This window comes from Manis javanica, chromosome 17, assembly GCF_040802235.1.
Source record: "Manis javanica isolate MJ-LG chromosome 17, MJ_LKY, whole genome shotgun sequence".
Lineage (NCBI taxonomy): Eukaryota > Metazoa > Chordata > Mammalia > Pholidota > Manidae > Manis > Manis javanica.
Window position 1 is genome coordinate 6,647,770 of NC_133172.1, and position 27,951 is coordinate 6,675,720.

The 27,951-nt window shown below is 56.8% G+C and overlaps 3 protein-coding genes across 8 annotated transcripts; 1 reads left to right on the forward strand and 2 right to left on the reverse strand.

The window, feature by feature from the left end:
• Positions 1 to 1,866: 1,866 nt before the first annotated feature.
• Positions 1,867 to 6,624, reverse strand: BCL2L12 (BCL2 like 12). The gene is made up of 6 exons (XM_017665624.3): positions 6,511 to 6,624; positions 6,162 to 6,301; positions 5,223 to 5,309; positions 5,048 to 5,139; positions 4,035 to 4,322; positions 1,867 to 2,060 (listed from the first exon to the last, which is right to left on the reverse strand). Exons 1-6 carry the CDS (start codon positions 6,615 to 6,617, stop codon positions 2,010 to 2,012), a joined length of 765 nt encoding a protein of 254 aa, XP_017521113.1. The 5' UTR covers positions 6,618 to 6,624; the 3' UTR covers positions 1,867 to 2,009.
• Positions 6,625 to 7,438: 814 nt separating this feature from the next.
• Positions 7,439 to 12,477, forward strand: IRF3 (interferon regulatory factor 3). 4 transcript variants are annotated; one of them, XM_017665623.3, is made up of 8 exons: positions 7,439 to 7,825; positions 8,397 to 8,569; positions 9,207 to 9,375; positions 9,453 to 9,523; positions 10,160 to 10,352; positions 10,447 to 10,827; positions 11,643 to 11,758; positions 12,224 to 12,477. In XM_017665623.3, exons 1-8 carry the CDS (start codon positions 7,675 to 7,677, stop codon positions 12,389 to 12,391), a joined length of 1,422 nt encoding a protein of 473 aa, XP_017521112.2. In that variant the 5' UTR covers positions 7,439 to 7,674; the 3' UTR covers positions 12,392 to 12,477. The 4 variants fall into 4 exon arrangements, with proteins under 4 accessions (XP_017521112.2, XP_073082418.1, XP_073082417.1 ...); XM_073226317.1 differs by having other exon boundaries at positions 7,439 to 7,665; XM_073226316.1 differs by lacking the exon at positions 11,643 to 11,758.
• A 1,244-nt stretch (positions 12,478 to 13,721) lies between these two features.
• SCAF1 (SR-related CTD associated factor 1) lies at positions 13,722 to 27,720 on the reverse strand. 3 transcript variants are annotated; one of them, XM_037005915.2, is made up of 11 exons: positions 27,596 to 27,720; positions 24,775 to 24,888; positions 24,468 to 24,525; positions 23,650 to 23,744; positions 23,231 to 23,331; positions 23,025 to 23,140; positions 17,613 to 20,396; positions 16,934 to 17,016; positions 16,494 to 16,712; positions 14,448 to 14,576; positions 13,722 to 14,154 (listed from the first exon to the last, which is right to left on the reverse strand). In XM_037005915.2, exons 2-11 carry the CDS (start codon positions 24,880 to 24,882, stop codon positions 13,963 to 13,965), a joined length of 3,885 nt encoding a protein of 1,294 aa, XP_036861810.2. In that variant the 5' UTR covers positions 24,883 to 24,888; positions 27,596 to 27,720; the 3' UTR covers positions 13,722 to 13,962. The 3 variants fall into 3 exon arrangements, with proteins under 3 accessions (XP_036861810.2, XP_036861809.2, XP_036861811.2); XM_037005914.2 differs by lacking the exon at positions 27,596 to 27,720 and adding an exon at positions 27,023 to 27,159; XM_037005916.2 differs by lacking the exon at positions 27,596 to 27,720 and adding an exon at positions 25,320 to 25,395.
• Between the last annotated feature and the right edge of the window lie 231 nt (positions 27,721 to 27,951).

A 27,951-nucleotide genomic window follows, 5' to 3' on the forward strand; every position in this document is an offset into this window, starting at 1 on the left:
TGGTGAGTAGGTGATTCACAAATATATAATGAGGATAGAGTGTAAGTAGCCTCCTTTGTAATTCTCTACATTTCATTTTATGCATTTATAAATATAATTCTGTTAAGGGGGCTGTGATATAATGAGTCATAACCTGGCATATGTGGTCTTCATCCACGGTTCCTGGAAACGTGAGACAGGGACCGTGGGCTTAGGCAGAGTAGGGTGAGGGCCTCTGGAAAAAAACAAAGCCAGATAGTCCACTGTGAGATTTGCTTTGGCCTACTGAGCGGGGTCCAGCTTATTTTTCTAACTTTACCCAACTGCTGCTTTTCTTCCTCCAGCCCTAAACAAATGATTTGTTGCAACTTGGGCAATGTAGCAAGCAAGCCCAGAACAACATAGTAAAAACAGGAAGGATTCCATCTAAAAACCCAATTAGTTCAAAAGTAAGACAATAACTCAGCCCACCTTGGGAGCAAAGCAGGCAGCCTTAGGTGATACGCTCCCAGACCAGGAAGCTGCTATCCTGGGAGGAAAATGAGAGCAGTAGAATTCTTGTAAATAACAGGGAAGACTAATAAGAAACTTAGTATTTCTTCAAAGGTATTTGGGACCACTTACCAGGTGTACATCCCTAACCCTTTGTCTCGCAACTGCCTAGACGACGCACCATTCTGGGGGCCTCTCTTTTCCCCTCCTGGCTGTTTGCTTTCTCTCTAAATAAAAGCTTCTGCCTTGCTTTCCTACCTTGACTGGTCCCCAAGTTCACTCTGCGGCTCTGTGAGCAAGAACCCCGGCATCCACTGCAGAGTCTTAAAGGTGAACTGGGTGTCTTGTCATGCTAATGAGACGTTTGGACCCACCCAAGGGCGGGGCTGGAGGCTGAATTAGCCAACGGCCAATAATTTAATCATGACTATGCAATGAAACCCTCACAAGAACCCGTGAGAACCTAACCGCTCTGTGCTGGCTTGCTTCCTGCTTCTGTCTGCAAGACCTCCTAGGCCTGGGCAAGCAGAATGCCACCGTGTGCCAAGCCAGACCCCCCAAGCTCCAGGATAGAAGCTCCTTCATCTGGGCCCTTGCCCTGTGTATCTCCTCATCTGGCTGTTAACTTGTCTCCTTTATTAAACTGGTAAACGTAAGTGTTTTCCTGAGCTCTGTGAGCTGCTCTAGCAAATTCATCGAACCTAAGGAGATGGTTGGAACCTCCAATCTGTAGCCCGACCAGCCTGGGGCTTGTGACTGGCATCTGCATTGGGGGGCAGGGGGCAGTCTTGTAGGGCAGAGCCCTTAACCTGGGGAATCTGGTGCTGTCTCTGGGCAGATAGCATCAGAATTGAGTTCTTGGATACCCTGCTGATGCTTGAAAATTGCTCAGTTCTCAAGATGAGACCCTCCCAACCCCCCACACTGGAATTGGGTCTGGGGACCCGAAAGGAGTTAGGCACACCCATCACAGGGGCCATAGCCCTAAAAAAGTGACAAACCCCCGGTCTACAGGTAAATAAGGAGAAACCAGCAAAAATGGCTGAGAAGGAAAAGTGGGGGGAGAAAAACAAGAAGATGGTGGTGGTTGGATGCCCCATGTAGGAAGAACATAACTTTCTTCTGGAACTAGCCAGAAAGACTCCAGGGCTAACAGTATGGGATTCGCTGGAATAAATAAATCATGCAAATAGGGAAAAAATGTAATTAACTGGAATCCTATTTGCAGATGTCCACAAACATGCTGTATGTTTAGGTGACAGGTGCTCCACCTAAATATTTCTAGAATGAATGGGTTGGCTCTGTCCTCAGTTTACAAGCCAGAGAGATTTCTGAACCAAATCTCCTGTACTTAGAACTTGAGCTCTTGAGTGAAAGGACAATTATTTGGAAAACTTTTTAATAAGAAAAACATCAAACAATTTATTTTTGGTAAAAACAGGGAGGGGCAGCCACCACCCCACAGCCCTGAGTGGAAGAGGGAGGCTCGGAAAAGGGGGACAAGAGGTCTGATCTTGTCGCAGCTTCTGAGGAAGATCTCAGTCCAGGGGTAGGTTCAAGTCCACAGGTGAAACAGCCAGGATGCCCTCCTGGAGGGGAAAAGTGGCAGAGTGCAGTGAGCAGAGAGGGGCCCTCCACTCACAGTGGCATCTGCACCAGCCCAGTGGGAGCAGAGACAGGAAGGCAAAGAGCCAGAGACGGGAAGGCAGACAGGGACAGGGGGATGAGTGTGCACAGACTCTAGGATAGAGTCCTAGAGACAGAGGGAAAGATAGCCGCAGGGTGGAAGGCAGGGCACCAGAGTGGGACAGACAGAGACCCAGAGAGGATAAACAGAGACTCGGAGAAGGGGAACAAAGTCCTGGGGTTTTAATGATTAAGAGCTCTGGCTTTGTGTCAAACTCCCAATGCCAACCCCCTGCAAGAAGGAAGTTCCCTGTAAGTTCCCATAAGACAACGAAAATAACCAAATCCCCAAGATTGTTGTGGAGTTTAAATGGGATCATTCCACTGAAGTCCTCGCCCAGCACCTGGCAAAGCTTACCAGTAAAAATAGTAAGTTTCACAAGTAAACCAGCTTCTGTGCTGAGCTCCAGACAATTAGATCCACTGTCCCCTCATCGCCTTGCCCTGAGGTCTGAAGGGTGACTCTCCCGTTACTGGGCCACCTGCAGTCCTGTCTGACTCTCCCACAAACTCGTTCCCCCTTTCCCCCCAGTGCTCTCCCCACCTCAGAGAACACCAGATGTAGCCCTACAGACGCTCAGGCCAGCATCCATAGCATTATGCTTGACCCCCGTCTTCCACTCAGTCACCACCCCGACCCCATTAGAGAAGTCTATCGGCTCTACCTCCAAATTAAATCCAGAACCCCCCCCCCCGATAATCCTCAGAGAACCCCCACTCTGGTCTCCAGCTTCATCTCCTGCTCCGGGCTCCTTACTTCCGCCCTCGTCCCCGAGTATTCCCCCACACAGCCGCCAGGGGGCGCCGGTCAACACCTAAGTGGGCTCAGCGCCCTCGCGGACTCCTGGCTCACACTCAAAGCCCAAATTCTCACCGTGACCACAGGCCCTGCACCATCTGGCCGCCCCTCCTGCTCTCATCTTTCGCTCTCTCCCTCTCGCTCCAGCCTTACTGGTCTCCTTGATGCTCAAGCACACACCTGCCAGCTCCTATCAGTCCGTGAAGCAGTGGTTACATAGTGAGAGCCTGGCATGCGTCCTCTCACTGAATCCCCACAGCGACAAGGCAGGGTAAGTGAGGTGGTGCCCATTGGGTGGGGGAAGACTGGTGCTCTGGGAGATGCGGACAGTTGCCAAGGTCACACAGCCGGTAGATTAGAGCCCAGTCCAGCTCTCAGCCCCGCACTAGATTTAAAGCAGTGACCAAGCAAGGTTAAGACTTCCTGGTTTTCTGAAGCTGGTATGTTATGGGCGAGGGAGACAAGAAATAAAAAGAAATAGTTAACTAAAACAAATCAGTTCTACCATCTGTTAGAAGGTGTGGGTTGAAAGGTGCAGTGTTATGGACGGGAGTAAAGCAGCAGAGGGAAAGGGAGTGGGTGGGAGGGCGTGGCTATGGTTGCGATTTTAAAGCGAGACCAGGAAGGTTTTACTAGGGGTGATAACTTGAGCAAAGCAGAGGTGAGGCAGGGAGATACCCGGGCAAGGGCATTCCGGCAGGCAGTGTGGGAGAGGCTGACAGTCACCAGATAATCACACAAATGCCCACGGAATGCCAAGTACCTACAAGGACCATCCCATTTTAATCCTCACAATAACTCTTTGAATTAGGTGGTACCTCTCCCCTTTACAGATGAGAAAACTGAGGTCCAGGCCTCACTTGTTTCCGACTCTAACAGTCTATACCAGAGTGGCTTAAGGCAGGTATGGGGTCTGCGAGATGACCGCAGTGCTTGGTGTACAGCGGGTGCTCAGACTCAGAACAGGTGAGAGGTAGGGCTGGGAGAACACGTGTGAAGTCTGAAAAGAAGCCACGTCCCCCCAACACCCACAGTACAGTTGGGTAAAGGGAGCCCCAGAAAGGCTTTGGCGGCTCACCCAGCCCCCGTGGGCCTGGATCCAGGGCGTGAAGCTGTGCACATGCTCCACGCTGAGTCCAGCCAAGGTGCCCCCGAGCCGGGCCACGCGCCGGCTCAGCTCCATGGCCAGGGCTAGGCGGGCCAGGGGCTCCGGGGATGGCGGTGGAGGCCCGGGACACGCCAACGAGGGGCGCGCTTGACAGGGGTGAGCGCTGCCCTCCCGGCTGGAGAACAGCTCCACTAGGCGGGCGAAGGAGCCCGCGGAGAGGCGGGCCAGCTTTCTGCGCAGGGCGGGGTCTGAGGCCAGCTGTGGGGTGGGGAGGGGAAGAGGCAGGGTCCGCTTCAGTCACGCCAGCCAATAAGGGGGTGGGAGGCGTGGCTTCCGGGTCCCGGAGCGTTCTAGACACACAACAAACCAATCATGAACTAGACTACGTCTCTGCCAAACTACTCCCGGGAAGGTGGCTAAGAAACCGGGGTTGTAAAATGTCAGACCTTCAGGCCCCGGCCCCGGTGGGCTTCTCAGGCAGCCCCTGAGGCCAGGCTAGGGTCTGCAACAACCTTGCCTTTCACCACACAATGAGTATTACGGGACCATACAATCTGCCCAAACTTCTGAGCAATCAAACTCCAGGGCAGAGTCACAAGCCACACTTCCTCCGGAGTCCATTTCCCCCACATTCTAGGTCATGCCCGTATACAGATACTAGGGCTGCTACATATTTTAGACAGCCCTCTCCACCTCCTATCCCCCCACCATACATTCACTCCCTTACTTCAACTGTTCCCAATCTGTTACCTAGATCATGTTTCTGAGGGTACACCCCACGCTTTTAGGCCAGGCCCCTCTACAACGATCAAAGAAAGGCACTCTTACTGTGCTGCCCAGACCATACCTCTGTCACTCAGCCTTTCACTGAAGCTTTGTCCCACCCTCTCCAATGAGAATGCAGACTCAGCTTTTGACCCCAATGCCCCCAACCATCCGGAAATTCATATCCTAGCTAAGGGATGGAACAGGTTGCCTGTCACCTTTTCATTGATGACTTCTGCCTCCTCCTCCAGCAAGGCCACCAGCCTCTGCAGCAGGGCTTCCTTCTCCGTGGGTGGAGGACTCTGCAACTCTGGGGGGTACAAGAGAATTCAGCTAGGGGCACACCCTGGCAATCCGACCCTCATCCTTCTCCAGGGCCCCTCTGCACCTCACCTGGGCTAGGTGGGGATCTCAGTTTCTCTTGGACCAGCTGTTCCAGCCGCTGGGCTACCAGGGCATAGAAGTCTGGAGTAGCTGGGCCTGAAAAGAGTCAATGATGGATCGCCAGGACATCAGAAAGCTACGGACTCTCTCCTCCCAATCACCTTGCCAGGTAGCAATGATTTCCACTTCACAATGGGGTAAATTGAGGCCCAGTGAACAAACTTGGTCAAAAAAACCAAACCAGACAAAACAACCCTTGTACTTTCTATTTTATTGTGCTCCCAGACAGGACTTAGAATGTTAGAGCAGCTTAACTGAACCTTGAAGATGATCTCATCCAAGGAAGGTGAACACATGCACTCCAGCTACTATCAGTCTATCCCTCCCCATGTCAGGCATCATCAACAGGTCACACAACTCTCCTCCTCAGCTGTGGAATCCTTTTCAAGCTAACACTCCCAGTAGCCATTATTTGTTTATCTAGGTTCACATATGAAAGGAAACCTTTTAATCAAGTCTACTCTTGATCAAGTCCAATGACCACCCCTCATTCCTACTTTGCTACTGGAGAAACACAAAAGTAGGGAAGAAAGGGATTTTCCCCAGAGTCATATAACCAAACAGCCAGGGAGCTTTGATGGAAGACCAGGTCTCCTGCCTTTTACCCAGGATACTGGTACAAAAGTTGTAGGGTAAGGGAAGCATGTAGGAAAGAGATAACAAATAGAAAGGGACCAAAAGTCCTTCTGAAGCCAGCTCACAGACTCGACAGATAGCAATCTGACTGGGGAGGAAGGTGGGGAGGAGCACAGAATGGCGAGGATAGGAGTCCCCACATAGTTACTCTCTAGCTGAGCAATCTTGAACTACTTCCTTATCCTGTCTATGCTTTAAGAATCAAAGCTTCTGGTCTTGCCAGTTCATGGGTGATCTGGGGAAATCGCTTACCAGGCTCTGAACCATAGCAGGGGTGGAGGGGCAAGGAGCAAGGCCGAGGGGACTCAAGGGGAACTGCACCTCGCCCCAGAGGGCAGGGAAGACATCTTCGAAGGCGGCTCAGGAAGTCTGTTGGCTCCTGGGCAGGGATCCTGGAGAAGGGGACCTGAGAGAGTGACCCCAAAGTCCCCTTGCAAGCAGTCCTTTTCCTCCCACTGAGGGTTTCTCCCTACAACCCCCACAGACAAGGAATAGAGCCAGACACATAAGAGGGGAAGGGAGACAGACAAGCCAGGAGCAGGAGTTAGAGATTCGCCAGCCCAAATGCAGGCCCCTGAGGGAGGAGGACAACTCCCTTTACCTGGGTGGGGTTGGAACGGGGGAACCGGAAGCCTCACCCCGCCTAAGGAAGGCAGCTAGGACCCTCAGCGTGTCCTCTCGGAGCCCAAGCTCTTCCGACCCTGCCATGCGGGCACCTGTGAGAGAGGGTCATGGGGGACGGACTCCAGGGTTCGGCAGAAGTGGAGGCTTGGGGCCCAAACTCCTAGTCACTAAATGAGGAGGGGGCCAGGGCTCCTGAGTCCCCAAGTGAGGAAGGGGCTGGAGATCTGGACTCCTACAGTCTTTTGGAGGAGTTGGGGCTTGGGGACCCAGACTCTTGAGTTCCCGACGGAAAAAGAGGGATAAGAACGAAGACTCATTGATCTTGGGAGAGGAGGAGGCTGGAGACACAGATTCCTGGGTCTAAAGCAGAAGGGGCCCTGGACTCTCGAGTTTTCGGAGAAGGTAGCTTGGGGTCTAGACTCTTGAGTCTGTGAGAGAAGGGGGCTGGGGCTCCAACTTCTGGATCCTTAAGACATACGCCAAACTACCCATGTCCCTAAAAGACCAGGAACTACCAATCCCAGGAGGCCTCATGGCAGACACTCCCTTCCGTCCGCTCTGGCTCACCGCGTAGCCTGCTGGGAGGTGTAGTCCCAACTGCCCAACTCAGGTTGGACGCTTTGGGGACCCGAGACGCTTGGATATCAGAGAAGTGAGTCTGGGGTTCCCGCTGCTGAAACCCGGTCTCTTCCCTCCTCATCCCAGCCTTTGCTAACGCCCACTTACCTGGGCCCTGGCCCCGCCGCCGCCACCTCCTCCACTGAACTTGTATAAACTTTTATTTAGAAGTACAACTTCCCCGCGCCTGCGCATGGCATCCTGCAAACGTAGAAAGGGCGGAGCGTTCGGTGCCCGCTTAATTTGCATGTGACGTTCCCAGCATGCCCGTGGCAGGAAGGCCTGAAAAGGGCATGGGGTGGGGGACGTCCGGACTTTCGGTGCCGCCTCTTTGGCTCTGGAGTCTTGTCACCCGACTGACAAGAAAGTTGTCTTTATTTCAAGAAATCGGTAGAAAAGAAAACCCTGCCGCTGTAAAACTGAGCTGACGAGAAGGAGAGTGTGCAGCTGCGAGTTCGAGAGCTACCGGACCCTAAAGGCAGGGTCCAGCACCCTACGCGCCCCGACCTTTTACGTAGGTATCATGGAAGAACCGAGGAGTTGGTGGCGGCCGCGAGTGAGGAACGGGAGAAAGGATGGGCCTCTCCTGAAAGTGGAGCCAGGAGGGAAAACAATGAAGCAATGTCCGGCGCTGGAGAAAATCTTTAAACAAGTAGCAGGGAGCCGTCTACACTGTGAGCTCTAGAGGTGGACTCTGCAAATGGGAGGCTGTCCACTCTAGGAAATGGGGTGTGCCCTGGGGGAGGCTGTCTGTTTGGGGGGAATTGTGGCTGGAGGATCTACGGTGGAAATAGGTGAGGGGATCTTCTGTGTAGGAACTGTGCAAGGGAGTCTACGCTAGATTAAGTGCGAGAGGTAGAGGTCTAATGTGCGTAGCAGCTGCATTGAAATAAGGAGGGCAGGCTCTACTTCGGAAGTGTCGGTACCTGCACTGGGTGATGTGGGGTAGGAAAGCAGGGGCTCATAATGAAAGAGCAAAGGATCTATGCGAGTGCAGTTGGGAGGGTAGAGTCTGCACAGAAAAAGCTGGAGAAAGAAGGGGGTTTTCAAATGGATTTGAGAGGGATTCCGCTGAATTTGGGACCCTCTCTAGACGATGGGAGGAGGAGGTCCTGCTTTGTACCCCACGAAAATATAGGTGAAGGACTTGGCCATGGCTCCATGAGAGGGAGGTCTGGGTGCGTAACCCCCAGGTCGGCTGGGTGTGGGAAGCTATCCACACCCAGGAATGCCCTCTGCGCACAGGCCCTACCATGGGAACCCAAAAGCCGCGAATTCTGCCCTGGTTGGTGTCACAGCTGGACCTGGGGCACCTGGAGGGCGTGGCCTGGCTGGACGGGAGCCGCAGGCGCTTCCGCATCCCTTGGAAGCACGGCTTGCGGCAGGATGCCCAGCAGGAGGACTTCGGCATCTTCCAGGTGCTTGCGCGCCCGCATGCCTGAAACCCGGCGCGCGCAGGGTGGACTCCAAGGGAGCCAGACCAAGGAAGCGGGGTTAGCGTGCGTGGGGCGGGCCTGCTCTAATGCTGGCAGGTGGAGGTAGGTCGAGTTAGAACCGGTGGAGCCGGGGTTATGATGCGTGTCGGATAGCAGGCAGGGATGGAATGGCTAGGTTTCGGGAATAGAGTCGGAAAAGTGAAGGAAATACATCCTGGGAGTTCCGGGATCGCTGGGGGCAGGACTCTAAGTTGTAGAATTCTGGGGGTGGGTCTTGGAACGTTAGAGGCGAGACGCGGCCCCCAAACTGAGGTTAGTTACCACCAAATTAGTACACAGCAGTGGCGATGATCCGAGTTACAGTGCAAAGGGACTGGGGGTTATTAAATGAGGATGTCCTGAGGCAGGTTGGTGGAGTTAGAGTACTGGAATAGAACTTGTAAGGCTGGCTTAGAAAACAAAGGTTTTTTGAAAGATGGAAGTGGATGGACTTGGGGGGTCAGAGAATCCGAGAATTGGGGATGACACTTTAGAACATGGCAGAGGAGGAGGGTGTTAAGGCCCCTGGGGCAGGGCCTAAGGCATCTTTCCCAGTATCCTGGTACCACTGGTCCCCCAGGCCTGGGCCGAGGCCAGTGGTGCCTATACCCCTGGGAAGGATAAGCCGGATCTGCCAACCTGGAAGAGGAATTTCCGGTCTGCCTTGAACCGGAAGGAAGTGTTGCGTTTAGCAGAGGACCGGAGCAAGGACCCCCATGACCCGCACAAGATCTACGAGTTTGTGACAGGTGTGTGGGAAGTGGGGCTTTGCATGGAGTGATGTGATTTCTAGCACCCCTATCCCATTGACCATTTTTTTTTACAGGAGTTGGCTACTTTCCTGAGTTGGATACCTCTCCAGACACCAACAGCAGATGCAGTGCCTCTGATACCCAGGTAAGAATTTGCCCCAGTCTTCCTGGCTTCAGTCTGCCCCATCCCATCTTGTTCAGGCCTGCTTGTTTTCCCCTAGACCATTGTCCCTTCCTCCCTAGCCTCCATTCTCTCCCCTGTAGTCTGTCTCCAACCTGATCTAAAGCTGACCTGTCCCTCCCCTACTCACAGTCCTTCCTTGGCTTCCCAGCATCCTTAGGAGAAAATTTGATTTTCCCTAGGCATTCAAAGCCCTAACACCTTCCCAGGATTCTGTAACTTTCCTCACTGTGCAGGGTACCCTCTGCCTCTTGGATACTCAGAACCTCCCTACCCTTGATCTTGCTGATTCCTGTACAGAGGAAATCCTTGCTGAAATTCTGCCCAGCCTTCTCTGACCGCGTCTTGCTTGCACTGGGTCTCATCTTAAGGCTAGAATTAGCTGCTCCCTCTGGGCCATCATAGCACCCAGCATATGTCAGAGTGCTGACTTTGCTGTCCATGCCCATGGTGGTCTCCCTGCAGACTGGAAGCCCCCTGAGGCAAAGCTGAGCTCTGACTCCTCTCTGGGTCCCCACAGTTCTGGGCCACAAGGCCCAGTCTATATGAAGTCTCCTGAAAAGGCTGTGGAAATGCCTGGGTCCTTTTTTTTCTCTACAGGAAGACATTCTGGAGGAGTTACTGAGTGACTTGGTCTTGGTCCCATGCCCAGATGGGGGGCTCTCAAGCCTGGCGGTAGCCCCTGAACACCCCCCCCAGTTCTTACCGACCCCTGGCTTGGACAGCCCTGTTCCCTGCCCAAACTTGGAATCCCCTGAAAACCCACTGAAACGGCTGCTGGTGCCTGAGGAAGGTGAGTGCCAGCTGTGGGCTGGGAGGGGCTGGGGCGCTGGGACCCTTACACTCTCAATCTCTTCCCCCTTCACATTGCTCTTGCCGCCGTTCAGACTGGGAGTTTGAGGTGACTGCCTTCTACCGGGGCCGCCAAGTCTTCCAGCAGACTGTCTTCTGCCCAAGGGGCCTGCGGCTAGTGGGGCCAGAAGCAGGGGACAGCGCACTCCCAGGGCAGCCAATAAGACTGCCAGACCCTGGGGTGTCCCTGACAGACAGGGCCGTGATGGGCTACGTGAGGCGTGTGCTGAGCTCCCTGGGCGGAGGACTAGCTCTGGGGAGGGCGGGGCAGCAGCTCTGGGCCCAGAGGCTGGGGCACTGCCACACATACTGGGCCGTGGGCGAGGAGCTACTCCCGGACAGCGGTCATGGGCCCAACGGCGAAGTCCCCAAGGACGAGCAAGGAGCCGTGTTCGACCTGAAGCCCTTCGTGTCAGGTGAGTGAGGCGGGGCCTTAGCTCTGCTGTGGGAAGAGTGGGCCACAGTGGTTAAGAATTCGGGGGTCTGGAGGTTGGGGACTGAGTTGAATTGACTCTGTTGCTCTGCCTGTGGTTTAACCTGGGGCAACGAACTAGGCTGCTCTGCGTCTGTCAAGTTGAAGGATGTCTCCTCTCTCTCCCTGCCTGCCAGGGGCTGGTGGGAGGCACAGGGCCCCATGTCGGAAGGTGCTCAGGGAATTAGCTGCCACAGTCATTATTACCCATTACTGCGGTGGACAGACGTGCGTGAGAGAAACCCATTAGGACTTTGCTGTCTGACAGGACTCTCTGCAGCAGTGGAGATGGCCTGCATCTGCCCTGTCCATTATGGTAGCCACCAGCCACAGGTGGCTATGCAGTACTTAGGTGAGGGAATAGAGCTGAGTTTTAAGTTTTGGTTTTCATGAGTTACAATTTAAATAGCTACAACTAATGGCTGGCTACATATCAGAAAGCCTAGCCTTCTTCTGGGGTTAAAGAGCAACTCGTACTCCACAGTCACAGGGGGAGTGACTCCCTGCCCAGGCCTGCTTCTTCCTCCCAAATGCTGAGGCTCGGGTCAGGACAGAGCTTGCAGCCCCACTCCGGTGGGAGGGAGGAGGAGCATTTAAGTCTGGGCCAGAACTGTGGGGACATTCCCCAGGTCTCTAGCCCCTGGTGATGGTGGCAGAGGTGCACATGCCAGAGGAGCAGGTGAAGATCCTACTCCAGTGGGTGGGAGAGGGCACGCACAGGGCTGCTTCCCACTCCTGATGAGGCTTCTGGGCCCCCAGATCTGGTTGCCTTCATCGAAGGAAGTAGACGTTCGCCACGCTACACCCTCTGGTTCTGCGTGGGGGAGCCATGGCCCCAGGAGCAGCCGTGGATCAAGAGGCTCATGATGGTCAAGGTGCTGAGGCCTGGGCTCCTGGACCTGATGGGTGTATCTTGGAGGGAGAAGGTGGCTCCCAGGAACTACAACTTACAGAAGCTCCTGAGAAACTGTAACTTCCAAGAGTCTCTAACCACCAGGAGCTTCTGGTGTGCCTCCCGTGGCCTCACCCCCAGAGCTTATTTTCAGCTCTCAAAACCATGTGGAAGTTGGTGGACAAGTCCTAGCAGCCTCTCTGAGGAACCACAGCTCCCAGGAGTCCGAACTTCTGAGAACCTCATGGCAGCCTGAACCCTAGGAACTTTCTCTGGCTTCCCGTGGTTGTGAATGGGGGAAAATTACAACTCGCAGCAGCCATGAGCCTAACGGTTCATCCTGGGTTGCGGTGGGGGCTGCTGGGAGTTGTAACCCATCCACCCCACCCCCAACAATGGGCAGTATTGGGTGTTTTCCCTGACCCAGGTTTCTCCCTGACCTCTGTAGGTTGTTCCCACGTGCCTCAGAGCCCTGCTGGATATGGCACGGTTAGGGGGTGCCTCCTCCCTGGAGAACACTGTGGACCTGCACATTTCCAACAGCTACCCACTCTCCCTTACCTCGGACCAGTATAAGGCCTACCTCCAGGACCTGATCGAGGACATGGATTTCTAGGTCCTTGGAGAGGCCTGACCCCTCTTCTCATGGGTGCAGGCCCCTTGCTCCTCACCTTGACCAATAAACTTTATTTTTGCCAGTAACCACTTGTGTTCTTTGGTGTTTGGGGTCCCCAGGCCTGCCCTACCTCAAGCTAGGCATTATTCCTTAGGGCCTCAGTTTACCCATCTGTGCAAGCCACCCACAGCCCAGATGCTCACTGCATAAGGGCCAGCTGATTAACTCGTCACCTCCTTACCTCTTCCTAGGAACCTGGTGAGGAGGTTTAAGTCACCCCCATTTTACAGACCAAGACACTGAGGTTTGGAGAGGCACAAAGGTCACAAAGTAGGAAACACAAGGTGGGTCAGAACCAAGTCTGGCTCCAGGCTGCTGCTCTCCCAGGGAGGTCCCAGGGCTGATTCTGGAACTCATCTTGCCTATAAGATGAGTTCTGCCACAGCAAAAGCACGGCCCCTGGCTTGCAGCCATGCTTGCAGAAGTAGCGGTAGTGCTGGACATAGGCCCGTACCAGGTTGCTCACCTTCACTGGTTTGATCTCCCCACTTTTGCTGTGGCAGAACTCACAGACAAGAACAGCCCTGGTTTGGGCCAAAGTCCAGCAAGCAGAGTCTCTCGCATGGATTGTCCTGTTGATGGAAGGGACTTGGGTCCCCTTTTAACTCCTGCTGGGTGACCTCAGGCAAGTCCTCCTTTCTGGGCCGTGGGCTCCCTGCTACATGGGGTGGAACAGGCAGTTGTCAACGGGCTCCCTGGGCCCTGGTCCTGGAGCCCACCCACTCCAGCCCCCTGGGCCCTACCACCTCCTCACTGCGTGGGTTCTGCGTAACAGGGTGTGATGGAGGCCAGCACAGCCCTGCCTCCCTGTGTGGTCCTTGCTGCCCCATGTCTGTTTCCCTCTCCTCGGGGGAGTGGAATGAGATCACCCCAGCCTCAAAGACTGGGGAAAAGAGAAACCAACTTGGTGGGGGACAAAGATCCTGTTTCTGGGACAATCCCAAGGCAGGCAAATGGCACCTAGGTGCCCAGAGCTCAGAAGGCGTAGACCAGGTGGGGCCCAGGGCCCCTGCCTTCCATCACCAGCAACAGCTTATAGCGTGCCAGGTCCAAGTGCTTCACCTGCCTGGGGGGTCTTCACTTAATCCCCACAACACCCACTTTAGATAAGGAAACTGAGGCCCAGGGAGAGGAATGTACGTGCTCCAAGTCACACAGTCTGGCCTCTCTGCTAACTACCCTCAGAATTGGGCCAAACCTCCTTCACTCTGCCGCAAACCCTTCCCACACTGGTCTCTGAAAAGAAAGGGCTAAAATCAGGGCTCGGGGGTAACATTTCATGAAATCTTTAATGAAATCGGGGGAGGAGCACGAACAGAGAGGCAGCGATGGGGACAGGTTTTGGGGCAAGGGACACGGGCACCGGGCTGGGCAGGGTAGGGGGCTCTCCTTTTCCCCCCGCAGCAACCCTCCCCCAATCATCCCACTGAGAGGAGGAGGGAGGTGGGGAGGCGGAGCCATAAATACGTCCAGAATTCCTAGAAGGCGGAGGGAAGGGGTAGCAGAGGGTCTCAGAGAGGGGGCAAGGGCAGGCCTGGGCCACCCTTGTCAGGGGGCCCCGGCTCCTTGGGCGGCCGTGGGGGTCCCGGGGGGTCCCCTGGCTTGCGGCCGTGCTTGCGGAAGTAGCGGTAGCGCTGGACGTAGGCCCGTACCAGGTTGCTCACCTTCACCGGGTTGATCTCCCCACTTTTGCTGTGGCAGATCTGGGAGGCAAGGGGCAGCTGCAGTCATTGCCAGCAGCCCCCAGGGTTCCTCCCACCTGGACTGTAGAGCACAGCTTGGGGCTGGGATGGGGATTGCTCCCCAATATCCCTACTTGTCCCCCTAATGCCAGCAGAACAGGCCCAGGTGGGCTTGAGGAAATCCTGTCACTCTCCTTGCTTTCCAGGCCAACCCACCATCCCTCTGTTCTCCCTGTGGACATCTGTCTGCATGCGTCCGTCTCTCCGTCCATCCTCCCCCAACCTCTGAGCAGCTGTCCCGCTCTGGGCCCCACCTTGTGGACAGCCTTCCTCAGGATGTCCTTGTATTCCTCCTTGGTGATGTCCTTCTTCTGATAGTACGGTTTGATGGCCAGCTTCACCTCCTCTACTGCCCGCTCCTGCGTGTGCAGCTTCTTCAGATACTGGCAGGGGAAGGGACCGCAAAGGCCAGATGAGTTCCTGCAGAACCCCTGGCATCCTCTCATGCCCCTGTCCGCTCAGCCTCCTTGACCATCCAGCTACTGCTGGAGGTGGAAGTCCTGCTTAGGGTCTGCCCTGTGCTCCTCTTGCTGCAGTCACCTGGACCCCAGGCCAGACGTGGGTCTCTGGACGTCACTTAACATCTGCTCTAGGCTGGGCCCTGGGATGACCCTGGTGACCATGACCAGGACACCTGTCCTTGTAAGTTCACAGTCTGGTGTGGAGGCAGATTACCAAGCAGTTATGACTGGTTTAACCGACTCCAGGGCTTACTGGGACTACACAGCAGGCAAGTGTGGCAAGGCCTCCCGTCACGGGAGCTGCAGGGCCCAGTGTGGGCTCTGACACTGCCCTGACTTCTGAGGGGCACTGGCGGGGGCCCTGGCTTGGGGCAGGGAGTGGGGGTGGGAGCTGAGCCTGGGGCGCCTGGCAGGCTGAGGTCTGGCTGTGGAGATGGCACACAGCTGCTGGAATCCTGGTTCCACCATGCCACACTCAGACGAGAGACTGAACCCTCTGCAGCTCACTTGTAAAATGGGAACAGTACCTGTGGGGAGGCGACATAGATGGAGGCTACAGGAAGGAGCCAATCAAGGGAGGCTGTGGCTGCTCTGAAGGTCATAGCCACGGGGACAAAAGGGAGGGGCCAGGTCAGAGAGCAGCTAGAGACCCCAACCCCGCTGGGCTAGAAGAGCTGCACCCCCGTCTCCAGTAAGATCTTTGCGAAAGCTGACAGATAAGAAGTCTCCAGCGGCAGAGCAACCCAGACCAGAGCCAGGCTGTCTGTCATGGACTCTCCCTAGACACAGTGGACAGTCACTCAGAACCAACTGCAGGGAGGTCACCCTCTTGGACCAGGCGACTGTTCCCTACTGCCCCAGGGCCAGAAGATGGGAGCAGTACCCTGAGGCCTGGCAAGGGCAGGACACCTCAGGGCCAGCATCTTCAACAAGCATGCCAACGGTCAGAGGAGCAATGGGGCCGATTGGCAGGCTGCACTGCTAGGAGCCACCGGCTGCCCTGGAGGGAATCCTCAGGCCTCCTGGCCCAACAGGAAGCAGGTTTCTAAAGGGCTACAGCCACAAAAAATGGGTTCTCCCCACACCCGTCTCCAATGTGGCAAGGGAGGACAATGGGCAGACAGCAGACAATGGGCAGCCTGACTGGCAGAGCAGAGGACCTGCTGTGGTCACAGGATCTGTATTGTCCCTGTCCTGTACCCCACAGCATGTGCCATGGACAAGGGACCACCAAAGCTGTGCCCGCCATTTCTCCCACAAGTGGTCTTACGGGGCTTTCTCCTGCTTTCCCTCTGGCACTGCATGGGAGCTAAGTAGGGTGTGGGCAATGACACCACCTGGCAACAGGCTGTTGGACTCTAGCAAAAAAGCACCCAGACCTGACCAAAGGGAGACCGGCCCTGAGCCTGTGAGTAGGAGCCAGATGGAGCCAAATACGAACCTGCTGGTATTCACCTGGCCCCCATTCTAGGAAACATGCTTGAATTTTCTTTTGTAAACCACCATTTCCCTTACACAAAAAAAATGGGAAGGCAGAAACAGAGAGGCAGGGATAGGTAACCAAGGGGTAGACTATAGTGGTATGAGTATATGTGCATGTTTTTATAACTATCTATGTATATGCACACGTCATTTTTAAACAGCTGCCCAGTACCCATTTCCCATTCATTCACACAAGTAATGTTTAGTTCCTTACGACTGACCAACTTCAGTTTTATCTAAGTTTCTGTCTCTTAGCATCAGTCTCTGCAATTCTCCTTGGGCCTTTGCATCTCAGTATTCATTCCTGTTGTCTACAAAACTGTCACCATCAACCCACCTGTCTCAAGCCCAGCTCACCTTGTCTGTGTCCCCGCGTCCCTCGGAGCTGCTGCTGCCCTCCCTCTTGTCAGATGCTGTAGCCAGTCCAGTGGGGGTGGGAGGGGTAGAGCCACAGCCTCCCAGAGGGAGGCCACCAGGGAGCAGGTAGCTGGTGGGGCCAGGGGGTAGACCCAGAGAGGTGGGCACAGGAGCTGGTGTCATCCCCAGACTGGAGGGTGGCTTCCTATGGCTGAGGATCTGTGGGAAGAGGTTGGAAGGAAGATGAACAATGGGAGGGGAAGAGGGAATGAGTACCCCTATGGTTCCCATCTTGGTTTCCCAACAGTCCCAGGGGCAAGAGGCTCCTCTTCTGGCCAATACCTTGCCCCCAAGGCCTGCTGGGAGTTGTAGTTCCTCTCCTAACCTGAGGCAGTAGATAAGAGAAGGGGCTGTGGGGACTCTTTCCCAGGGGAGCCCACCTGGTTGGTGGCCTGGATCAGCTCCTGGGCTTTTGCTCGGCTTGCCAGATTGGCTTCTTCCATCTTGAAGAGAAGTGCAGTCACTGCAAGAGACGGAGAGTTGGTGGCAGGGAGGTCAGGAGTTGACAAAAGGGGAGGTGAAGCCTTACCTAGCCACCTGTTGCCATCTCCCACCCTGGGACCCTGGACAGGCCACAGGTTCTCAGGCTCAGAACTGGGTATGTCACCTACACACCACCCCCAGCCCGCATGTTCTTGGAACTCAAGGTATGTGTGTGGGGAGACAGGGAGTATGTGGCCTGGTCACCCAGTGACAAGGCAGTGGCAGAAATGAGTGGCTGTCCCAAGCCCCCTGCAGCCTACTGCCGTCCCCAAAGGTACACTGCTCCCTGTTCACCCCATTCTTTCTGGTCCCTCCACCAAGTCTTCCCAGTCCACTTGTAGGCAGAGCCTAGGACATGGCGCACTCCTGCAGCCCTGCCGACCCTGCTGTCTTCCAGTGCACCTCCACAGCCAGAGCCTTCTGGGCGGGCCCTGATCACCCCTTACACGCCCACAGCCCTCCCCGTCGGGGTCACTACACACCCACCCCTTCCAAGGCACGCCCACTGCCTCCGAATCTGTCCCCGTCGGACCTCATCCTCCCGACCCTGTCTGCCCCCGCCCCCGGGACACTCACAGGCCAGGACGCCGCTGGTGGTGCAGTCCACGCCAGCAGGCAGACTCCAGGGCATGGGTGGGGGCAGCGTGGGCAGTTGGCAGACGCGGGTGGCCGGCCCGTCCTCCGCCCCCGAGTCACCAGCTGTGGACCCCGCGCTAGGGGCAGTGCTTGGGGCCGCGGCAGCTGTGCTGGTGGCCGTGGTGGTGGCAGGCTGCTGCTCCTCCTCCTCCTCCTCCTCTTCCTCCTCCTCCTCCTCCTCCTCCGCCCCACCTCGGACCCCAGTCTCCTCGGTGGCCTCTTCCGGAAGGAAGGAGACCTCGGGTGTCTTGCAGCTGCTATCCACAGTCTGGGAGTCCGGGGTGAGTGCAGGAGGCGGAGGGGCTGCCTTGGGGGGTGGGGTGCTGGGGGCCTTGGCGGCCCGCTCCTCCCCGGACCAGGACGTCTCCTCGGCCCCCTTGGACCCTGCTGCCTGGCTGCAGCTGTCCGCCTTGGACTTCTTCAGCGTCACAGGGCCACCGCCGCCCCCACCGCGGGCCTTCTTCCGCGTCTTGGACGGCTTGGTCTTTCCCTTGGTCCCCTTGGCTTTCTTGGCCCCAGCCTTGGCCTTGACCTTGGTCTTTTTGGGCTTGGTGCTGCCCGGAGCTGCTTTGGCCGCCTCGGCGGGGGCCCGCTCGTCGGGCTTGAGGAAGGGCGAGCGGCTCTCGCGGTCGCGGCTGAACTTGACTCCGATGGAGCCCAGGCCGGCAGACGCGGCCTCCTTGGCGGGCGTGGTGCTGCTGACGCCCTCGCGGATCAGCACCGCCACCTTGGACTGCAGCTTCACCCTCCGGGAGGAGGACGAGCACGAAGAGGACGAGGAGCCTGAGCCGCTGCTGACCGCCGGCTTCGACGGGGGCCCCGAGGGCGCCGCCTCCTTGGGGGGCCGGGCCTTCTTAGACGGCCTGTCCCTGTCCCTGTCCCGGTCGCCCCCATCCACCGCCTTCCGCCGTGACCCCTTCTCCCGGGAGGAAGACGAAGAGGAGGCAGCCCCCGAGCGGCGCCGGTCCTTCTCGCTGCTCTTGCCTCCGCGCTCCTCGGCGCTCAGGCCCTCGGAGTCGTACAGGACCTCGCGCTTGGGCGACGCGGCCGGGGCCGGGGAAGGGCCTCGGGCATCGGCCTTGTCGGGCCGGCCCACGGTGATGGTCCGCTTGATGGCGAAGAGGTCGTGGTCCGTGAGGTCCTGGATGGAGGGCGGCACGGCGCCCCGACGGCGGCTGTCCCGCTCGCCACCCACGGAGGCGGGGCCCGGGGGCGGCGGGGCGGGCGGCGCGGCCTTCTCGCTGTCCCCAGACCGCTTCTCGCCCCGGGACCGGGACCGCTTCTTCTTCTTCTTGCCACCGCCGCCGTCCCGGTGCTTCCCGCGGTGCCGCTCGCGCCTCGAGGACGACGACGAGGAGGTGGCCGGGGGCGGGGAGGCCGAGCGCCGCCGCCGCCGCCGCTTCTCCCGGGAGCGGGATCTGCGGCTGCCCCCGCGGCGGCGGTCGGTGCTGCGTGAGCGGCGGCGGGCGGAGCGGGAGCGGGAGCGCGAGCGGCGGCGGGCGGACGACGAGGCGTGGGAACCGGGCTTGCGGTCCCGGGAGCGGTGCTTCTTGGAGTCCCAGGGGGAGCCGGAGGCGGGCGCCGGCGGGGCTGGCTGCGCGCCCAAGGAGGCGGCGGCGGCCTCCCTGGCCTCGCCGCCGCTCCGCTGGCGCTCCCGCCTCGACTTCTTGCGGGTGGGCGGTCCCGCGGGGGCGGCGGCGGCGGCGGCGGCCGGGGAGGGCGAGCGCTGGCGGTAGCGCTCCCGCCGCTGCGTCAGGATCTTGCGGCGGAGGTCCAGGCCGCCCCAGCGGGAGTCGGCGGCGGGCGGGGCGGGGGCCGGCTCCCCGAGGTCCACCTGCAGGGCGCCCTCGCCGTCCGACTCGGCGTGCAGCGACAGAAAGTCGTCCCCCTCGGGGGCCCGGGGGGCGGGCGGCGGCGGGGGCGGCTGGGCCGCCGGGGGCGCTGGGGCTGCCTGCGGAGGTCGGGCCGCCCGGCCGCTGGCCCGGAAAAGGGACGGCGCCACCCTGGGCTCCTCCTCGGGCTGGACGATCTCGCCCTCCTCAATCTCTGAGTCTCCGGGTGGCAGCAGCGGGGGAGGCAAGGTGGCTCCACCTGCCGTCACAACCTCCACCGAAACCTTGCCTTCCCGACAGGGCTCCGCCTCGGTCCCCACCACAAAGACCCGCCGGCGGGTGGCCCCCTCGGCCCTGGTGGAGTCGGCCTGCGGCGGTGTTCCGGGGACCGGGGCCGGCTGCGGGGGCGGGGGCTCTGGCCGCGGGCTCTCGTCACCTGGGAAGTCCTGGCTCAGGCTGTTGTCATCATAGATGCCGGCCAGGGTCTCTGAGATGCGGCTGATGCTCTGGGACAGGCCTTCCTCCTCTTCTTCCTCCTCTTCCTCCTCCTCCTCCTCCTCCTCCTCAGGTGAGGGGGTCCCGGCTGATGAGCTGGGGTTGGAGCCAGTGGGCTCGAAGGGGTCGTACTTCTGCTCTGGGGCAGGCGGTGGGGAATAGGCCTCATCGGTGGGGTGGAAGGGATCATAGATGTCAAATCGGGGAGCAGGAGGGGCGGGGGGTGCTGGCGGGGGCGGAGGGGGAGGAGGGGAAGGGGAGGAGGATGAGGGGGAAGGAGAGGGGGAGGAGGACGCAGAAGAGGGGGCAGGGGGTGGGGCGGGGCCCCCATCTCCAGTGCCCAAGGTGAGGTGGTGGCGGGCACAGGTGGGTCGAGAAGAGTGAGACTGCGGAGAAACTGCAAAGGAACAGTGGAGACAGAGTCACAGTCAGGGGCACATCCCGCCATCCCATCCAGCAGAGGGGGCTGCAGGCAGGATGGCACCCTGTCCACCCGCCCCCCACCCCTCCTTGCTGCACCAGGCCTGCTCTGCAGGCCCTGCTCCCAGGTTTTATATGTATTGACTCCTAGGGTGCCCCTAACTCTGCTGTAGGTACTGCTTCATTACAGGAGAAACTGAGGCACAGACAGCAGTCAGCAGGGAGAATTTGGTGTGCAAATCAGGTCAATATGGTCAATATGGCCCCAAGTCTGCACTCCCATTTCTGAGACATCTGTGAACCGCAGCCCAACAGTGCCCTAACAAACGACAGCAGCGACGTTACTACGGAGGCGCAGGCTGGGGCGGGAGAGCAGGGGGCTCAAACCTAAGACCACCTTCAAGGCCAAGCTCTGGCCGGCAGTGCCACCTGCCTCTTGCAGGAAGTGATTCCATCCTACAGAAGCAATTGTGTGAAGCAGACGAGGTGAAATTCCCTCTCCAGAGCCAGTGAGCAGCAGGGCTGTGAGGAGCTCTGACAGCCCGAGGCCCCACCTGGGCGCTTCACTCTGTCAAAAACCCCGTCCAAGGGTGACATCTGCTCAGGACTCAGAGCCACCGCTAATCACCGACAGGGGCAACCAGTGTTCACTCCTTCCTGTAGTACGGGCATCCTGCTTTCCTACTTCATCTGCCTTCCTGGGACCCTGCGTTCTAAGCACTGCAGTATCAGTGCCACAAGTCACACACATGGAGACAACTGACCAGGCTGCTCTCCGGGTGGGCAGCCAGGCCAGTACTCGGACATACAGGATGGATTCCCAAAGCCCCTCTCAGCCACACTTAACTTCAAGGGCCATGTGGCCAGTGCCAGGAATGCATGGGTTTAAGAGGGCAACTCCTGAGCTCCCTCCCAATCTCGATCCTGGCCTCCAACCCTCATCTGTGAAGTCTGTGATTCTGTGATGTCACTGAGAGCAAGGTAACGCAACCTCTGCTTTGGTTTCCTCATTTATAAAATGGGGGTTTGCACATTCATGCAATGCATTTTTGTCTTGGACCAGACACTACTTGGGGCTCTAGGAATAGAATGGGGAACAAAATATAAAAATCCCAGCTGTCAGGGGCTTACATGCAAATGGGCAGAGAAATATGAATGGGCAAAGCACAGGGCCTGCCAGCTGCTGAGGGCTCTGGTGGAAAACGAAGCAGGGAAGATGATGTGATCTTTCAGAGCTCCCAGGCAGTAGGAGGGGACTAGATGAGTGGCTGCACCTGAAGAACTTGGGGAGTACCTCACGACCCTGTGATTCATTGATTCATTATCACCTTCACCTGAAGTATAAACCAATCTACAGCCTGGAACCTTCTAGAAATGCATAATTTTTACATGGGAGAGGATTATGGGTGAGTTTTTTTTTTCTTTTTCCTAAGTTCTTATTATTTTCTGAATAAAAGAAAAAAAAAAAACCTTGGAATAAGAAAATGAAACATAACCCGAGTCGCTCCCACATCCCCCACCAAAAACAACTGTTAGGTTCCAGCTGTACCTGTATCATCTAAGGCCTGAGGCCAAAACCCACACGCCATCTGTTTTTGTAAGCCAAGTTTTATTAGAATACTGCCCGGCCCATTTGTTTACTTATCTTGCATTGGTTTCCAATTTTGAAAAAGATGGAAATGCTATTATTGGCCCCCAAGAGTGTGGTAGGCCCCAGGTTCAATGTCCCCTGAGCCTGATGGACAGGCTGACCCACAGATGTCAAGAAAGGACAAAGGACCTGCGAACTAGCACAGAAAGCGTGGGAGCCCTGTTCTGCGCGACACTTGCTCGTGGATGGCCTACTGCTACACCTGCGCTGACTGTGCCTTCCTCTCCTCTCCATCCCTCCCCAAACACATACGTACACGCAGAAGGGAATCCTAAACCCGGGGTTTCCACCACGGTGTGGGGGGCTGGGAACAGCAGGTAGCATCACCTGAGAGGTGGTTAGAAATGCAAATTCCCAGACCCCTGCCCACTGGATCACAAACCCCACAGGGGGCCCAGTGACCTGTGCGATTATGATACCAGCTCAAGTTTGAGAACCCCTGCTCGACACTGCTACTGGCTTCCCACTGCATGTGGGGCTGGGCTGCAGACTTTCAATTGGTCAGGCAGACTTTCCAGAAGTCACCAACTTGGTCTTTACACTCAAACTGACCCAGGCTCGGGACTCAGGGCCCAGGAACAACAGCGCTAAACAACTGGCTGGGCCACCTTGAGTAAGTGACTTTCATCTTTTGGACTTTTATCCTCTGGAAGATGGAGAAGTGAGAGCCCTTCCGTGGGGAGATGAATTCCCAATGCAGTTAAACTGGTATGTACAGCCCTGGGCCCCCAGTGCCCCACGCCTGCTAACTGCTCCTATGCACCAGCTACCGCACTAGTTTGTACTTTACGGACATCTGTACACACATACGGCCTTCACAGCACTCTCATAGGAAAAAGCACTGAATGCTCCATCTAAACGACCCTTCCATCATCGCTACTATTACTACGAACAATAGTTGACTCCTGCATAACTCTGAGGCCACCTGCCCAGCTCCACCTGGGACCCACATACCGGTTTTGACTGTCCTCCAGCCCCTGAGACGGGGCAACAGGCTCGGCACCAGCAGGGGGATTGGATCCCTGTCCCCTATTCGGACCTCGGCCACCAGCTCCAGCATGTCCTCGCTTCTACAAGGCAGAAAGGATGAGTGAACCTCAGGGGTGCTTCCCGGTCCCACGAAGGGGGGCCTCTCCCACTCCAGCTACCCGGCTACTCACTCGCCAGGCTGCAGGTCCAGGCGGCTGGGAACCCAAGTGTCTGGGGGATCCAGTATGCTCACCAGCCCCACAAGAAAGCTGTCTGCGGCCATGTCGAACACCTGGAATAGGCCAGGAGGGGGGTCCACCTTGTCCCTGGCTCATGTGAACACCCAGATACCCATTTTCCCCACCCCTCCGGAACCCAGACATCTGAGACCTCAAGAAAATGTGGAGATCCAACCAATTCCCTCAACCTGCCTTGCCCCTAGGGCCCAGCCTACAGACGCAGGGATCAGGCTCCCCAACCCTCGCCACTGCCCCTGATCAGAGCCCCAGACCCAGGAGTTTGAGTCCCCAGCCCCATTTCCCCATCCCAACCCTGGTGACCTTCCTCCCGCTGTCCCAGGAGTCAGGGCCCCCAGCCCCTTCTTACTCACAGCAGCTGTGTCAGTTCCCCCTGATTCCTGGGAACGGGGCTCTGACCATGGGCTCCGACAGCGCCTCCATCGAAGGCCATGACATCGGGAGCCATCTGGAGAGATTTGCATGGGGGATTGAAGACAGGACACTAGATGCAGAGACCATGTTGGGCAGAGGAGGGAGGAGCCTGCCCTGGCTCCTGACAAGAGAACCAAGTTCCTGCCTGCTCACCCAGCCTCCATCCACCACCTCCCAACTGGGGTGCTGCAAAGATCCCCAGCACCCTTCTGAGGCTCCAACTGTCAGCCATTTATCCTCCTAGCTGACCTCAGGGTGAAGGACAACAGGTCGGCGTGATATTCAAGCACGGCTGTGATGGTCCTCAAGGGTCTGTGCTGCCTCCCTCTGGCTCACACCCCCGGCCCACCAGCCCAAGAACTGAAGCTCAGTCCTACCATGGGCTCCATGCCTCTGCCTGGCAGGCTTTCCTCTTCACCAGACAGCACTGCTAGGTCCTTAGACACCCAGTTCACCTGTCGCCGCTCTAGGAAGCCTTCCCAGACCCTATCTCCTCCTCCACACGAGCTCAGGGGGCCCCCTGCCCTCTCACAATGCCTTGAGCTCCCTCTGGGCTGTGACCATGTCTCCCCTTCACCAGACTATGAGCCTCTTCAAGGCAGCCGCAGGTTCCAACCCTTATTCCAGCCCTTGTGCCAGCACAAGGGTGGCACCCAGATGGCCCCAGAGAAGTGTAAGAGAGAAATTAGGATCAAAGATGCAGAGATGGGGTGGGGCGCAGGTGAGAGGCCCTAAGGGGAGCCAGAACCCATCATACCTTTATCATTCGGCAGGTCCCCCTGCAAGGAACTTCCCACAGCCTGTTGAATGGCCCGCTGAAAAAGAAGGTGGAGGGTGAAAAGGGTGGAAGGAAAGGGGTAGTCAGGGGCCATGTGCAAATGATCACAAGCTCTGCTCCTGGGGGAAGCCATTCCAGACTCCCCTACAACAAGACTCCAACCCTTCAGAGACGCCAAGGGAGTCCAGACCCCCAGCCCCGCCTCCCCCTTGGGCCCAGGAACCGGGCCCTGGAATCTGGACTCCCAGCCCCTCCTTCCCTGTGGCCCAGCATCTAACAGCCTCACCAGGATAAAAGCAGAAGGAGAAAGCATGGGGTCTCTGTCTGGTGGACCATCACTCCGATCCTCGCCCGATTCTTCTGTCTTCCCTCTAGACTCATCTTCTTCCTCCATGGTCACCTGGTGGTTAAAGGGGTGGGTGTGAAGAGGAGGCAGGGTGGGTGGGGACCGGGCTGGTAGTGGAAGTGGGTGAAGCAGGGGATGGGCACAGAGCCCTCCGGGGCCTCCCACATCACCTGGCTCAGCATCCTTTAAAGCGCCCCTCCTCTCATTCCTTTCCTCATCCCATTCCTTAGGTGAGTACCAGGCTCAGTGCAGACACCACAGGGATGAGAGCAATTCTCTGCCCTTGTCCGAATTTCAGCTGCCCCCTCTGTCAAAGGGAGGCCCTCCCAGACTCCTATTTCAGCAGCCCACTCCCAAGCTCCTACAGCTTCCCCCACAACCAAATTTTAAGACTTCGCTGCCCGCCCTTCTGGTAGCCAACACAATGCCAAGGCTTTTTTCTGTTGTGCTCTCAAATACTGTGTCCCATAGTCTCATCAACACACCTTTCCCAAACTGAGATATGTGCCAGTTTGCTGGGTGCACCTCAAACACCACTCAACTTCCTAAAGCATCAATTTCCTACAGTGAGAAGGAACCAAAAAAACTGTATTTATATACATAAAATGGAGCTATGATAGAGTGATCTACAAATTCGGCATGTCACTTTTAAAACGAACACACTACTTTCAGGTGACATACTGTCCACCAGACCCCACGGGTCTACCTGCCCATTGTAGGAAAGCAGGGCTGAAGCCTTTGCAACGTCACAGAAATTCTCAGATTATATCAAAGTTGAAAGATGATCCTTTAGATTGGTGGGTGTCTTAGTAATGTTTCGGAAAGTATGAAGATTTCAGGTCTAAGTTTCCCTGCAACCCTCAAATCTACGACTTTGAAAACTAGATCCAGTCTCAAAGTTCCCAGAAAGCTTCAAAACCGCCAACCCCCACCTCAATATGCTTATCTGTAAATAAACACAACAGTAGTATGTGCCTCAGTGGAAGCCTGTGAGAACTGAATGGAGACTGGCTTCTGCCAGAGTCTGCACAGCCCAACTGCTCAATACAGAGTAACAATAATTATCTTTATTTTATTAACTGTTAAGGCCCACGTCTCCCCCTCATCCTTCGGCTGTATACCTGCAAAGAAAAGCCCTCTGTCCGGGTCTCCCTCCCATCACAGTTTCCCAAGCTAGCCAAAGCTCCCATAGGCAGCCTCCTAACTCTCTAAAAGCCCGTGGCACCTTCCCTAACTCCCACTGACTGAAGTCCCTACAGACAGTTCCCAGCCCTGGAGCATTCTCCAGCACCTAGCTGGGGGGTGGGGGAGCTCGTGCTATGCAGAAGAGTGACTGTCACGGAACAGAGGCTTAATCAAGATCTACTGACCACGTGCAGATCCCCAAATCCTCCGCAGGTACCAAGATGCTCCCTTGCCCATTGAGACAGGCCACAGGCTTTGCAGACACACCCGTGGCTCCCTAATCTTTTCAACATGAGAAGCCTCTGCAGACATTGCTATGTTCCTCTAGATCAGTGTTTCCCAAACCAGAGCCTGATAGTGGCACAATCCACAAATAGCTGTTATTAAAAGTAAATTGAACACAGTAGAAAATTATTCGCCATTCATAGTATTACATACTATAAGTAGTAAGCGAGAATATTAATTACTGGGGTTTTGGTATTAGTTAAATACATGTATCGGTATGTACTGGGTCTCAGTGAAAAATGTATTTCTCACGGTAGATCAAGTTTCAAAAGAGTTTGGAAAGCCCTGCACTTAGATGAGTCTAGATGATCCTACAGACTTTCCTAGGCTAATGTGCACTAATTCTGACTCTACAGCCCCAGGGCAGTACAGAATTTTAAAATATTTTTCATTTTAATTCCATTCTAAAGTGCAAGTACATGTGAGCTGGGCAAAATTTTCCTATACGTTCCTTTGTCTTATTCTCCACATGATGATATGGCCCCAAAAGACATTCGAATTTGCTCCAGGCATAGAGACTGCACTCCTGCAGTCACACTCAAAGCCACCTAGATGGTTCCAGGTCCTTCTAACTGCCTCCAGCCTCCTGTCAATCAGATTGGACACTCCCCAGACATTGGCGACCCATCCAGGCCTCTCAGCACATCTCAGTATCTGCCTACCCCCCGCTCCCCTAGTGGGCACATTCCACCCCTCTGGGTGGCCCTAGAAGACTTACTAGCCCTGGAACAGTTCTTCCAGGCCTGCTAAATGGCCACAGACCCATGTAGGTGAGCTGCATCCTCAGGTCAGCCCATGGAGACACTCCCGGCCCTAAAAGACATGTCCTAGGCGCTATAGATGGCTCTGCAGATACTCCTCAGCTCTTGCAGACCTCCTTCACCCCTGGGACATATCTCAAGATCTCAAAATGGCCCCAGAACCGTCTAAACAGACCCTAGCCTCCGGTCAGCCCATAAAGACGATCAACAGTGCCTACAGAAATGACCCAGGCCAGCTATATGATGGAGGGCAGTCTCCAGTCTCGGTCCAGTCCTGTGGACGTCCCCAATCCTCACGGGGACGCTCTGTAGGTGTCCCCCAGCACCCACAGACGCGTCCCGGGGCCTTAGGAAGGCCCCCCCGCTCGGCGCCAAGCTTGGCCGCCGCTGCCGGGTCTGAGGTCGCCCCGCGAAGCCCTCCAGATCCCGCGGCATGTGGGGAGGACCCCGGGACAACTAACGACCCGACTCCGCCCCGCCCACCCCGATAGGCCCGAGCCCCACGGCCAGGACCGCCGCCGCCATCTTACCCCGCCGCTCGGGCTGCGGCTCCGGCCCCCGGCGCGGGGCGGGGCGGACTGGGGGCGGAGGGGATCGAGAGCAGAGGGAGGAGCGGGGAGGGGCTAAAACACCGCCAAGCTTGCCGGGACTTCAAGTACAGAGCACGGTGCCGTGAAGGCTGGTGGGAAGGCTCCAGACTCAGTTTCCCAGCAGTCAGCGGGGCACATTTACAGGGGTGCGCGCAAAGCACGCCGGGAGGCGTAGTCCGCGCACGGCCTCTGTCGCGCCGGGACAGCGATGGGGTGAGAGGTGAAAATGGGCGGGGTTGCGGTAGCCCGCGATGAGGCCCCACAGTGCTCTGCGCGCGCGCGGAAAGAGCTTGCGG

Bases quoted from the DNA above. Each gene is read 5' to 3' on its own strand.
- BCL2L12 (XM_017665624.3), bottom strand. From the start codon at position 6,617: ATGGCAGGGTCGGAAGAGCTTGGGCTCCGAGAGGACACGCTGAGGGTC. The intron at 5,140-5,222 runs GTGAGGTGCAGA...TGTACCCCCCAG, and splicing joins GAGATCCCCACCTAGCCCAG to AGTTGCAGAGTCCTCCACCC. The intron at 4,323-5,047 runs GTGACAGGCAAC...CCCACCCCACAG, and splicing joins CAGAAGTCATCAATGAAAAG to CTGGCCTCAGACCCCGCCCT.
- IRF3 (XM_017665623.3), top strand. From the start codon at position 7,675: ATGGAAGAACCGAGGAGTTGGTGGCGGCCGCGAGTGAGGAACGGGAGA. The intron at 8,570-9,206 runs GTGCTTGCGCGC...CTGGTCCCCCAG, and splicing joins AGGACTTCGGCATCTTCCAG to GCCTGGGCCGAGGCCAGTGG. The intron at 10,828-11,642 runs GTGAGTGAGGCG...CTGGGCCCCCAG, and splicing joins CCTGAAGCCCTTCGTGTCAG to ATCTGGTTGCCTTCATCGAA.
- SCAF1 (XM_037005914.2), bottom strand. From the start codon at position 27,085: ATGCAGCTCACCTACATGGGTCTGTGGCCATTTAGCAGGCCTGGAAGA. The intron at 20,397-23,024 runs GTATGTGGGTCC...GTTCCTTTGCAG, and splicing joins CTGGAGGACAGTCAAAACCG to TTTCTCCGCAGTCTCACTCT. The intron at 16,713-16,933 runs GTGGGCTCCCCT...CTCTTCCCACAG, and splicing joins TGATCCAGGCCACCAACCAG to ATCCTCAGCCATAGGAAGCC.